The following is a 12,506-nucleotide window of genomic DNA, read 5'->3' on the forward strand; positions in this document are numbered from 1 at the left end:
TCCGCTTCTGGCCACGCTGCTCTCCCCCCAGCCTCCGAAGCAGCTGCAGCTCCCGGGCTGGCAGGCTGCAGCCGTGCCGCTCAGCCCCGCCCCCCAGAGCAGGCTGTGGCCACGCCGCCGGAGCACGCTGCGGCTGTGCCACCCAGCCCAACCCGCTGGAACATGCTGCGGCGGTGCTGCCCGGTCTGGCCCACCGGAGCAGGCTGCTGCCACGCTGCCCACCCTGCCGGAGCAGCTCCAGCCAGGTCAGAGACATCCTCCCCTGGCCCTCCCCAGCTAAGGTGGGAAGGGATAGGATAGGATAGGGAGAGTGTGGGGGTCCCGAAGGGATGGTATGGGGAGAGTGTGGGAGTCCTGGGCTAGGGATGGGATCATGTGGAGGGTGGTCACAGGGGTTATTCCCCTGACTCCCAGCTTCTCCCCCCAAAAAAATTTCTCCACCAGTTGCTGTCCCAGCCCGTCAGGGTAAGCAGCTGGCGCGCTGGGACACTTTGTTTTCTTAGGTTTACCTCCATGCATGCGGACGCTCGAGGTAAACAAACCATCTCGGCCCACCAGCGGCTTATTCTGATGGCCTGGGAATCAAAGTTTGCTGACCCCTGAATTATAGGGTCAGCTTATGAACGGGTTATAAAAATTTTCCATTTTTACTTATCCATCTTGGGGGGGTCAGCTTATAAACGAACCGGCTTATGATCGAATATATACTGCCAAGAGAGCAAAATAAGCATTAATTGAAAATAGTGAAGATAATAGTAGTTTATTAGTATATAAACAACAGGCAGATCCTGACCAACCCTTCACTCAATAGCAAATCAAGATTCCAGCTTTGTGAAAAATTCTCTTTCAATGCATTTTCTCTTCCTTATGAGTGTGTGAAGCAGGCACGATTGTCCCAGGGTTGCAGCCTCTGTGTCCAGTCACTTCTTGAGCAAGATCAAAATGGGAGAGGAGCTCAGACTCCTCCTTTTTTGCCCCAAATCTGCTTTTTGAGGTACTCACCCACGTAGGATAGGGATGGTTTTTTTTAGTCTTTTATCATTCTTCTGTGTGAGTTCATTCGAGAGTATAGTCATTGTCTGGTTTCACCCACATAGCTGTTCTTGGGGCATTAGATGTTCTGGATGAGGTATACCACATGTTGTGATAAGCATGTGTAGACCCCTGGATCTTGAAAGGTTGTGGAGGGTATTTATCACTGTAGCAATAGAGATGTTTGGAGGTTTAGAATCTGTTTTTCTGGGAGGGACTAGTGCCACTTTGAGTTGGTGTGGCCTGGTCTGTGAGGAGCTTACTTCTGATGATGAGCTTGATGAGACTGGAGGGTCGTTGAAAGGCCAGAAGAGGGGGTTGGGGAAAGATGTCTTCAGGATGGGGTCCCCATCAAGTATGAGTTCCAGTGTGGGGTGGTAGATGACAACTAAGGGTGTGCAGATGGTGGGTTTCCCCCCCTGTATTGAAGTAGGTTTTCTCAGGCTTCATGTGGATGAGCACTTATAGAAAAAGTTTGTTTGAAGCCAGTGAGCTTACTCATGTGACTAAATACTCATGTGGATGAGAAAGAGCTTCACATTCTGGCCCTTGAAGTTTTGCACTGGCACCCTCATAACAGCTGAGTAACTAGAAGGTAATTATGTCTTCAGAAAATCCCATCTAACAGTAGCAATCTAGTTTACCATTCATAATTTATGGCTCTAATGCTAATCAAAAATTACTGTCTTGTTAGCTTTTTCAATTACTTTTTGCAGTTCACTATAACTTTTTTACAAAACTTAACACTTCACTGTATTTTTGATCATCTAAACTGTTGCTGATCAATAAAGGAAACATCAGTGTTATGGGAATGAGGAAATCTTTACTTGAAAACGGGACCACCGTTTAATACTCTAGTGGAGCTCGGTTCCATTTTCATCAGGAAGCTTCATCGTTTTCACAGTAATGTTTGGTAGAAGATTCCTACTGTCAAGTAAAATTTCAGAGGAAAGAAGTAAGCAATTACTTGTACACTTTTCTTTTTGTAAAAGTGATTTCTTCAGATTCAAAACCAAGCGGAATGCAGCTCAGAGGAGTCTACTTGATTAAAAGGAAGGGCCTTGCGTTAAAAAAAGAAACACGGCTCTGGACAGCTGGCATGTTTAATGAGAAAAGTTCATGTTTCCTCTAGTTTGTCCTGTAAGCCGCTATGGGAAGGACTGCATCCTGCTGTGCTCCTGTGGTAAAGGGCAGTGTGACCCAGAGACTGGCAAGTGCTACTGTCCACCTGGCCAAATTGGACCCAGTTGTCAGCAAGGTAAAAGAACGAGATCCAAGGGGACCCCGTCAATCTAGACACTTACTTGCAACAGCCAGAAAAAGAAATATCTCAGCCCCACAAATGTAAATAAATTGCCATTGTTTATGCCCCTAGGAATTCATTCTGTTAGCAATCGCTGTATTTCCTTATCTCTCTGGAGCAAAGTGATGTTTTAAATGTAACCCAGTGTAAGCTGGTGGGCTGAGTCTACAGCTGCTCCAAACTGTGCAGCTCCAGTTTCTTTGCTCTTTGTTCTGTATTAACATAGAAATATTGAAAATAACTCAAAGCAACTCAAAGTCGCGCTACCCTCAGCATCTCGTCTAATAATCATGTTTATTATGGTAATGACTAAGGACGAACCAAGAAAGAGGCCCCATTTTGTTAGGCACTGTACAGAGTAATGGACAGTCCCTGCCCCAAAGAGTGTATAATATAAATAGACAAGACAGACACGGGCAGAAACCGGGTGGGGGATGGGGTGAACACACAAGAATGAAGACTGCAATGGCAGCTAATGTCATGTTCATTCTACAATAATTCTTTTGGGGCAAGGGGATGGTTAGTTAGGAGGGGATACGTTAAATGGAAAGAAAAGTGAAGGGAGGGACAGGACAGTGGAGAAGAGGGTAAGCACAGCACAGGGCAGAGGTGTTCACATATCTCCAAAGGCCAAAGTGCCCTATTACACCAAGTATGTGTAATGTACGGTAAAGAGAACCTTCTGCATTCATCGTTTCCTTCTGTTGCATTCATCTTTGAGGCTAATTTTTTTAACAACTTTAATTTGCTGTAGTGTGTCCCCAGGGAAGCTACGGCCCCAGTTGCCAACTAATGTGTATCTGTAAGAATGGTGGTATCTGTGACCCTGTGAATGGATCTTGTTCCTGTGGACTTGGCTGGACAGGAAGTTATTGTGAGAAAGGTAGTATCTTCTTTCTCTCTTTTGACTCAACAAAGAAGAGGTCAGCAGCAGTATCAGTTTTTATAATGTACTGCCACTGGCATTGTCCAGTAATGTATGCAACACTTTTGGAAGTAAGACTATGAGTTCTATTATTAGATGGGCCTTCTCAGTAATTTGCCAGGATCACTAGCAGCCTGATGTTTTGATCCTAACAACTAAACTACTCTATAGGAAATTGAATTGTGAGCTGTGTGTTAGTGAGCTCTCCAAATCTAGGTATGAAAAAACCCTGCAGGCTGCACTAGCAGGAATGAACCAATCCTCAGATAGTGAGAGCAGGTTCCGATTAATCGTAGTGACTTAGCAGGTACATACATCATTGTTGTGGACTTTTATGTCCCTAACGCAGTTGAACAAACATTGGGCCAGATCCTCAGCTTGTGTAAATCAGTGTAGCTTCCTGACTTTGAGGGACTTAGGCCAACTTACATCAGCTATCCAAGTATATTTACATATTTTTCCAGAGATAACCCTCCGTGCAGCTTACTCCAGTGATTTAGATACTACGGTGATGAGAGCTACCTAAGATAGAAAATCTTGTTTAGTAGATGCCCCCACCCACAGACCTCTGAATTGGATAGTCATGCTGATTTGTGCATACCCATAGCAATGGCAGCTAGATATGGATTTGATGAGAAATGGAAGCAAGGAGTTTCCATATATACCTACTTATTGTGACTTGCTCCAGAAACTCTAGAACGTCATGGCAATGGAGGAGGTACACTTCTGCAAGAAGGTTGATGATATTGATACATGATCACTTTTGCTATCAACAATTTGTGAAGTGTTTTAGTTCGCTATGGTAGATACCTAATTATGCAAGCGTGTGAAACAGTTCTTTCCATTTCCATTAGAAATTACTTAATAATTAATGACATCCATATATGCTACAACATAAACTGAGAAAACGTACTTTATTTTATGCTTTACATTTAACGGTAAGAAAATATTGATGTAGGTACAAAAAATACTGAGATGATGCCATTTGATGTGTATTCTGAGAACATGCAATTATACTTTCTGTCAGCATAAACCATACAGAAAGATAAATTCACAAATGGGAATTGTGGAAAGAAAGTGGCTTTTCAGTATTGTATAAACATCCAGATAGTGAAAAATATTTCTCTCACAAATTTGTTAAGTTGTTCCCAGTTATGCGGAAATTTAGCGAACCCAAAAAGCAGATAAATTTCACACCGGTGAGGAGGAAATTCACAACAAATAGTCTCAGCTCTATAAAATCTTTTCTGACTAGTATTATTTCCTTACGTGTCTTTCCAGTGTGAAGTGTGGATAAATAAAACGTTTTGTTCTTTCTATTAACAGAATGTGCCCCAGGTAAATATGGTTCTGACTGCCACTTTAACTGCTCTTGTCAGAACAATGGATCTTGTGACAGGTTTACTGGTTGCTGCCAATGTCCAGAAGGTTACTACGGTCACTCTTGTGAGCACAGTAAGTAGACAACCCTCTCAGAGAAAGAAGGCCTCAACTTTGCATCAGGGGTTCGTGTTAGTGGATCCTAATGCAAGGGACAGAGTAGTTCTATATTCCAGCAATAAATTTATACATGTACTCAGAGCAGTCATATGCAGTTTTTGGTGTTTCAGTTAAAAAATGTCTCTCTTTGTGGTCCTGATTCAGCTACTTAAGAATGTGCATAATTTCAAGCACGTAATCTCATTGAAGTCAATGGGACTACTCACAAGTTTAAAGCCACACACATGCTCAAGTCCCTTGCAGAATGAGTGGGGCCCATGTAATAATTATTATTGTTAACTCTCTTCTTGCAGACATAGTGGGAAACTCTCAGACTTACAAGATGGTGTATTCTTTTTCTGCATCTACTTTTGTCCCGTTGCCAAAATAACATTTGTAATCTTTCATTTCCCAGCCTGCCCTGCTGGATTTTATGGTCTAAACTGCATTCACTCTTGTGATTGTAAAAATGGAGCTACTTGCAATCCGGTGACTGGACAGTGCATTTGTCCTGCAGGTTATGAAGGTGTCCAGTGTGAAAAAGGTGTGGGTAAACTTTTTTATGTAATTTGGGCCTGGGCACCGTATGTGTTCTGTCTTCTTGCTTCTGTATTTTTATTTATTTGTAGACACTATGGAATCTTATCATGAACCATTTCACTGTTAATTGTTCTATCAAAAACATCTGGATCAATGACCTTGTCCACAATCACACCACACTTGTCATGCCCTAACATTCGTCATTTTTGAAAGGATGTTTCCCAAAGGAAAAACGATGACATTCTATCAGATATTCAGATCATTAACAAGCAAATGAAATGTAGCTATTTCCATACTGCATTCACATCTAGGCCATTATTCTCTCTCCAATAGTGGTTAGTAACATCTGCTTCAGAGAAAAGCGCAAGAAAACCTGCAGAAGGCAGTTACGGAATAATCTATCCATAGGAAAAAATTCTTCGTGACCCTTATTAGAGCTTGGATTATGCCCTGAAACTCTAAACTCTTGGGTTGTTTACTCATATCTCTGGATATTCTTATGTCCTATATAAATGTCTAATCCTGTTCTGAATAATGCTAAGCACTTGGCCTCATTGATGAGATGAGTTCCACAGGTTAATTTCATAAAACAAATTGCTTCTATTTAGTTTTAAGTTTGCCGCTAACATTTCAAATAAGAGTATCAACTAGACTAAGTGGGCATTCTTACCTCTCATGTTGAAAGTTACATAATATTTCTCTGATGGTCATTTGATTAAAAATCAAATGAAGTACTTAACTGCTACAGTGCTGGGGCATGTTACAAATACCTACAATAGGTTGAATTATATTTAGCTTGCATAGAAAGAAAGCATGCAAGTATTAAAGCTCTTCCATCTGTAAGTCTTTCATTAAAGTGTGGCAGTTCACACTAGATTCACTTTAGAGCTCATGAGCTCTAGGAGATATGCATGAAAGAGTCTGCCAGAATAACATGTGTCTTGCAATTGGTGTGTACAGCACATACAAAAGTGTTCTTTTTGTTAGGCTGTAATGTCGGAAGATTTGGAGACAAATGTCAGCATCAGTGTGACTGTGAAGGAGTAGCCTCATGTGAACCTGTAACTGGAAGGTGCCTTTGCCCACCTGGAAGGACTGGAGACAAATGCAACATTGGTAAGATCATGAAACACCCTTCCAGGGCTGGTTTACACAAGACTTTTGTACCTCTATATGGGCTTAGAAATTTACCAGTACAACCCCCTTGTGTGGGTGCAGTTATGCAGGATTGCTATCAGGATGGCTAATTCAAGTTATTCGCTGTGGGAATAAGCTATGCCAATATAAGAACCTTTGTAAGGAGGTGGTACCACTTTTAACTGTATCAATTTCTAAACCAATATAGTTATAGTGGTAGAAAACTGTATGTGGACCATCCCTAAAATGTTATTCCTCCTCTATTTTACAATAGCACACTACTGATGGGTACATTGAGAAACTCACAAACTGCAACTGTGCAGAGTTAGGGAGGACTCTTGCAGGGGGCTGCAAACTGGACTTTGGAGATATTTCTGCTTGCTTTTGCACTCAGACTTGTGGGCAGAGCTTGGCAAACCAAGGCCAAAGCAGTGTCAAGGATCTATGATTCCACCCCCATGTGGAAACTCTGACCATAGTCCCCAGAGAGCAATAACACAGGAGCTATAGCAGCTACTGCTGCCTCTGGGCTACAGAAGTTGTGTTAGGGTATGACTACACTGCAATTAAAAACCCACAGCTGGCCCTTGGGAGCTGACTGGGGCTAAGGAGCTGTAGATGTTCGGGCTTGGGCTGGAGCCTGGGCTTTAGTACCCTGCGAGGTGGAAGGGTCCCAGAGCTTGGGCTGCAGCCTGAGCTTCAGCATCTATACCACAATTAAATAACCCATTAGCCTGAGCCCCATGAGCCCAAGTCATCTGGCATGGGCCAGCCACAGGGGTCTAATTCCAGTGTAGACATACTTTTAGAGGTCCTGATCCATGTAAACTCCCCAGCACACAGCAGGCCCTTGGACTGTGTGCTAGGTAACTGATTTGCTCAGAAAGGTAGAATTCTGCCCTATGTATCAAGATTATAAAAGTGGGGGAGAAAATTCTAGTTTTTTCTTTGCAACAGCTGAGTCCTAATGAAATTGTGGTAGTTGTGAGAGGGCATGGATGGCAGCTAAAATCCTCATGCCGGATTCTGATCTCAGTCACACTGGCAGAAATCTGGAGTAACTGTACTGAAGTAAATGGAATTAAACTTGAGAGCGGAATCAGGTAAAAGGTAAAAAATGATAAAGTAAACATGCTGAGTCACTACTAATATTTTAAGATCTCAGTTGGAGCTATGATTTTCCTGAACACCAGAACCACTTTTCAAGGTTCCTTTTGTTCTGGGAAATGCACGAAGCAGTTAAAAACGGAGCACATTATCAATGAAAAGGAGAGGTTAAATAATTGCTGGAAACTTATAAGTTGGTGCAACCCAAAAGCTAAAAAAGAAAATGACTTGCTTCCCCTGCTGCACTGTCGTGTGGTCAAAAATCAATCTCCAGACCCCGTGGTCTGAATGGAGAGTTGAACCACACAATGCAGTGAGTAAGGCTGCATGAATCCAAAGATCTTGCCAGTGACTTTAGGCAGAAATGAAACACCAGGGGGAAGCTTAGCGTTGAAAATGTGAGCAAAGTTTCTGCTTCTTGCAAAGAAAGGGAGGGATTTTTATTTTCTTAAACCTGCTCGCCACAACCCCCATCCATGAAAAGCAGTTATGGAGCAGGTTTTATTTGCGTTTTTATTTTCAATTAGGCTCCGTTCATCTGTGATATAACTGTGAGCAGCTGTGACTATGCAGCTGCTATAAAGATAAAAGGCCTGATTTTAATTTGAACTCTGGTAAGGCACCCATTAAACAGCCAAAATGTTAATTAAAAAAAAGAGAGAATATAACAGGCTTTTATGGGGCCTCTTTTTTCTGGTAAATTAACATTGCAGACTTTCAAACAGATGTCTTAAATACACTTTGTTGTTATCATGAAAATGTGGTATAACATAAATAAAAATCAGGTCCAGAGGTGTTCAGGAGACCCTGTCTCATAACATTTCCTAATTGAAAAACACAAGCTTCTGAGACCAAGTGAAGAATTCCCCCACACGTGGGTTAGTAGCTGAAACGGCAATTGGAAACATTTTTATTTACAATAATGGTTGGTGCAGTGAAAGGGAAAATATTCTTTATATTTACAATGAGTTCTTTTTCTGGGGGAAGGGCTGTTATTTACAATGTATTTAACACCCTGCTATCCCAGCCTGCTGCTACATTTTCCTCCAGGCATGTATCCTAAGTGCATAAACAGCTTTGAAAAGTTGTGATGAAAACTAGGCATAAAACCTATTTACTCATCTCTTGCAGTGGAGATAGATTATAATGAAAAAGGATAATGATGTTTTACTAGCCTGGGGTGAATAGGTAAATAGAATTTTGCAAGATGCGCATAAAATCTACCGCATCCCCAGCACTTCTAGTTCCAGCACCCTTGTCTCCCTGTAGTATCCAGCCCATCACTGGATACTCACAGAAATTACCAAGTTTGCTGTCCCCAAGAGAGCAGTGTGGACAACGCTTGGCTGGTACAACTCAGGTCCTTGATAACATCACAGCACTGAGATACACTTATAGTGAAAACAGAAGTTTATTACCAGAAATAAAGATTTAAGAGATACTAAATAGGGATAATAGAAACAGAAACAAAAAGTATAGCACACTTCTTAGAATCTAAACAGGCTAAAATCCCTAGTCTAAAGCACTTTCTAACCTAAAGTGACTCCCCACATCACCAGCCAAAATGGATGGGATCCACCTTTAATGAATGCAAAATGCACAGTTCTTTTTGCTGCCTCAGTGATGGATAACAAGATTTCCTTTTGCTTGTCCTTATATTTCCCAGAACTCATTGTTTTGTCCCCCCTGATTGCCTTCACGTGTTGGTGTTGTCTCCATATCCAAAACAGGCTTCCATTGTGTTGGCTTCAGTGCTTAATCTACATAAGAACCTAGGCAAATAGGTGAATATACAACCCTTTGCCTGGCAAAACCTGTTTGTCAATCCAGCTTACGGCACAGTATCTAAAATATATTTTCAGTACATAAGTACAACTCCTTAAATATCATCTGTACTTGTAGCAATGATTATGAGAAGCAGTATGACATAAGCTTTTATGAGGCACCTCACATGACCCTTTTTGGATAAATACTATGAAAGCAGTGTGGTGGTGTAGTGAGTTTGTCAGGCCTGATAGAAGTTGCTGTTACAGAACAGTGAACCATTTGCCAGTTGGCATTGAGAGGTTCTTGGGGTCATAAAGGGTGATATGAAATAATTTTCAGTTTGAATCTGCCTGTCTTGGTTTATGTGAAGATTACATAGTGCCATGCATAGAGAGCCAAGAATTGCACTGAATAATTGTGGAAGCCAGTAAGAATCTGTAAAATGACAATAGCCTGCTTGAAGAAATCCCCAACTCCTTTTCAGTGGGTTAGTTCAGGGGGCATAAGTTTGTCACCATCCACTCTCATACCTGCTACAGTTCTCATACTGGGAACTTCTTTAAGACTTTCTGACCACGAATGGGCTGAACCAGTGAGGCAGGACCAGGTAGTGGATGACACACACAGGCTGCAAGGCTCTCCAAAATGTGGGGGGGGGGGTTCTTATTTTTTAGCAAGTCTGGGTCTCTAATTGTTTTCATGGTACAAACAGAGGAAGTATGATAGATGAGCAGTGGAGGTGTGTACCAAGATCCAAGGCAATTAATCATATAGGATAATAAATCAGTCCTCCTCCTTTCTTTGTTTTCTACAGATGAGTATTTACCTTAGGCAAAAGAGAGGTCAGCTTTTTAACCCAACAAAATCCTTCAGCTAGAGTGACCAGTTGTCCCAATTTTATAGGGACAGTCCTGATATTTGGGGCTTTTTCTTCTATAGGCACCTATTACCCCCTACCCCTGCCCTAATTTTTCACACTTGCTATCTGGTTACCCTACCTTCAGCCATTTGAAATGGGCAAATAACAATAGCTAGTGATATTTTCCCATTCCAGAGCTGACCCTAACAAAGCTTTACCACATCACACCCAGAGCACAAATGGAGATCACAAATGAAATTTTGATTCTCAGTTGAGCCATTCAGTTTTTTCCAGTGAAAAAGCCAGGAATTTTCATGATCTCTTGTGGAGAAAAATCCCCAGTTTCAAACTGTGAGAGACATTTTCCCCAGAAACTCTGATATTGGCTCAAAGTTGATCTGCCCTGTTTTCCAGGGGTTTTCTACACCATTCCCCATCTTCTATCAAGTTCAGGGCCTATGTCTTATATCAAACTTCTCTAATGGATTGTGACACATGGTTCTAATGGTTCCTGAGAAGAAGTCTTGTTCTCCTCTCCTTACCCATATTCTCCCCCTCTCCTCTTTTCTGCTTCTTCCTTTCCTTTCAGACCCTCTTCTCTATGCAAAATGCTTAGCTGAGTCAGAGACACTAAGCAGTTTTAAATCTGTGCAGTAAACATTTGCTGAAATGTTTTGCCCTTCCAGAATGCAGGTCAGACCAGTACGGCCCCAGCTGCTCTCTGAGATGCCAGTGTGCCAACAGATCCCAGTGTCATCCTCACAATGGGAGCTGCATGTGTCCTGCCAAGTGGATGGGGCCAACCTGTGAAGAAGGTAACATAGGAAAGAGATGGTAGCTCTTCTTAACAGAACATTTCAAAGAGTGTCTGCTTATCTTGGGAAAGGATGCAATTGAAAGGCCGGATTTGTTACTGTTTGGGTTCCATGGGATTGTGCCAATGGAACGTGGGCTCTGAGCCCCTGGCAGCCGAAAGTCCACCTGGAGGGGGTTGCAATGTTTAAGCTGCCCATAATAGCCACTCTGCTAGAGGTCCCGAAGCTAGTTGTTGCAGCCATCAAAGTGGATAGGAACATTCCAGGAGGAGGCGAGGATTGACCAGCTGGAAGATGCACTTATTCAGCATGTCGGGGTTGGGGGAGGGCACTGAAGTCCCAGATGCAACCTAAAGCTAGTTTCCCTCAGCAGAGGGGGAAGGTAGCACAGCTGAATGCCTACCACACGTAATACTGTAAATGCCTCCCACTGCACAGCTGTACCTCTCCCCTCCCGCCCCGGTGCATGCCTAAAAATTGTTAAACTCAGAGCCTCAGGAAAGTGAAGAAGGAAGTTAATGATCAATGTATATCTCCCATACACTCGCAGTTCAACGATGTACCTACCTATTGTTAATTACGAGACACCAAGCTGAAATGCTTTTGATGGCCAGATGGGCAGCTGAGACCTTGGAAAATAGAGTTCTTCTCTGCTTTGTGAGGGTATTAAAAACCCCATGGCACTCTTTCCTAGGGTCCTTAGTTTAAATTACCCCTCTCCTCTGATGTGCAGTGCTGACAGTTCATTAATGTTACCATACAATTCTGCATTTAGTTTGGGAAACACTTTAGGATCCATCGGTATGAAAGATCTAAATGCAAGTGGCCTTTGCCATTATTCTTGAGGCCATTCTCTCTGCCTGTAACCTAGGAAACAAGCATCACCTAGTCCTCTGCTTGCTGATGGAGGCTGGATTATCAAAATGTTTATTGTGTAATCTATATTAAATCTCATACAGTTGCATTATATGGCCCCCAAACTATTTCTACTTAATTCTCTAGGAGGCCCTCCAAAACTTCCTTCATATGAAGAACAAACTCAGGAAAGAGGGAATGCTTTTTCAAGATCTCTACGACAATAATGCTTGGACTAATAAATGAATTGTTTTATAGGCACAGACAGTATTTAAACTTGGGTACAAGAACTGCTTGAATTCAGTTTGAACTGTGCTGAAATATTCACACTTTTTCATGGAAGACAACAGTGGCCAATAAGTAGTTTGGATCATTTTTTAAAACTTCTAACCTGTTTCATTTATTTGTTCTTAACCTCCTACTTCTCAATTCATCCACTCTGGATATTCTTTCAGATTGCTGTTGTCACGTATTGTTTGAATTACATGTGGGGGGAAATATTTTTAGCAAACTGATATTTTAAGACTATCATGATAAAAAATGTAATATACACATTTACAATGAGCCACATTAAATACCAGTGGCTTTCTAAACCCAGCTGGCAACGGGACTGGTGATAATACCTATTTGAACTCGGAGGTCTCAAGCTTAGATCTGGTTTATGTAAAAGAGTCTATCTACAAGAGG

The 12,506-nt window shown here is 42.0% G+C and overlaps 1 protein-coding gene across 1 annotated transcript in view; it reads left to right on the plus strand.

The window, feature by feature from the left end:
- Window positions 1-12,046, plus strand: part of LOC135883712 (multiple epidermal growth factor-like domains protein 6) — a 276,711-nt gene extending 264,665 nt beyond the window's left edge. The window contains 7 exon segments of the mRNA XM_065410949.1: window positions 2,165-2,290; window positions 3,090-3,218; window positions 4,587-4,715; window positions 5,155-5,283; window positions 6,267-6,395; window positions 10,836-10,964; window positions 11,967-12,046. Coding sequence (XP_065267021.1) covers window positions 2,165-2,290; window positions 3,090-3,218; window positions 4,587-4,715; window positions 5,155-5,283; window positions 6,267-6,395; window positions 10,836-10,964; window positions 11,967-12,046 — 851 coding nt within the window.
- Window positions 12,047-12,506: the final 460 nt, after the last annotated feature.

Source organism: Emys orbicularis, chromosome 9 (assembly GCF_028017835.1).
Source record: "Emys orbicularis isolate rEmyOrb1 chromosome 9, rEmyOrb1.hap1, whole genome shotgun sequence".
NCBI classification, from domain to species: Eukaryota; Metazoa; Chordata; order Testudines; family Emydidae; genus Emys; species Emys orbicularis.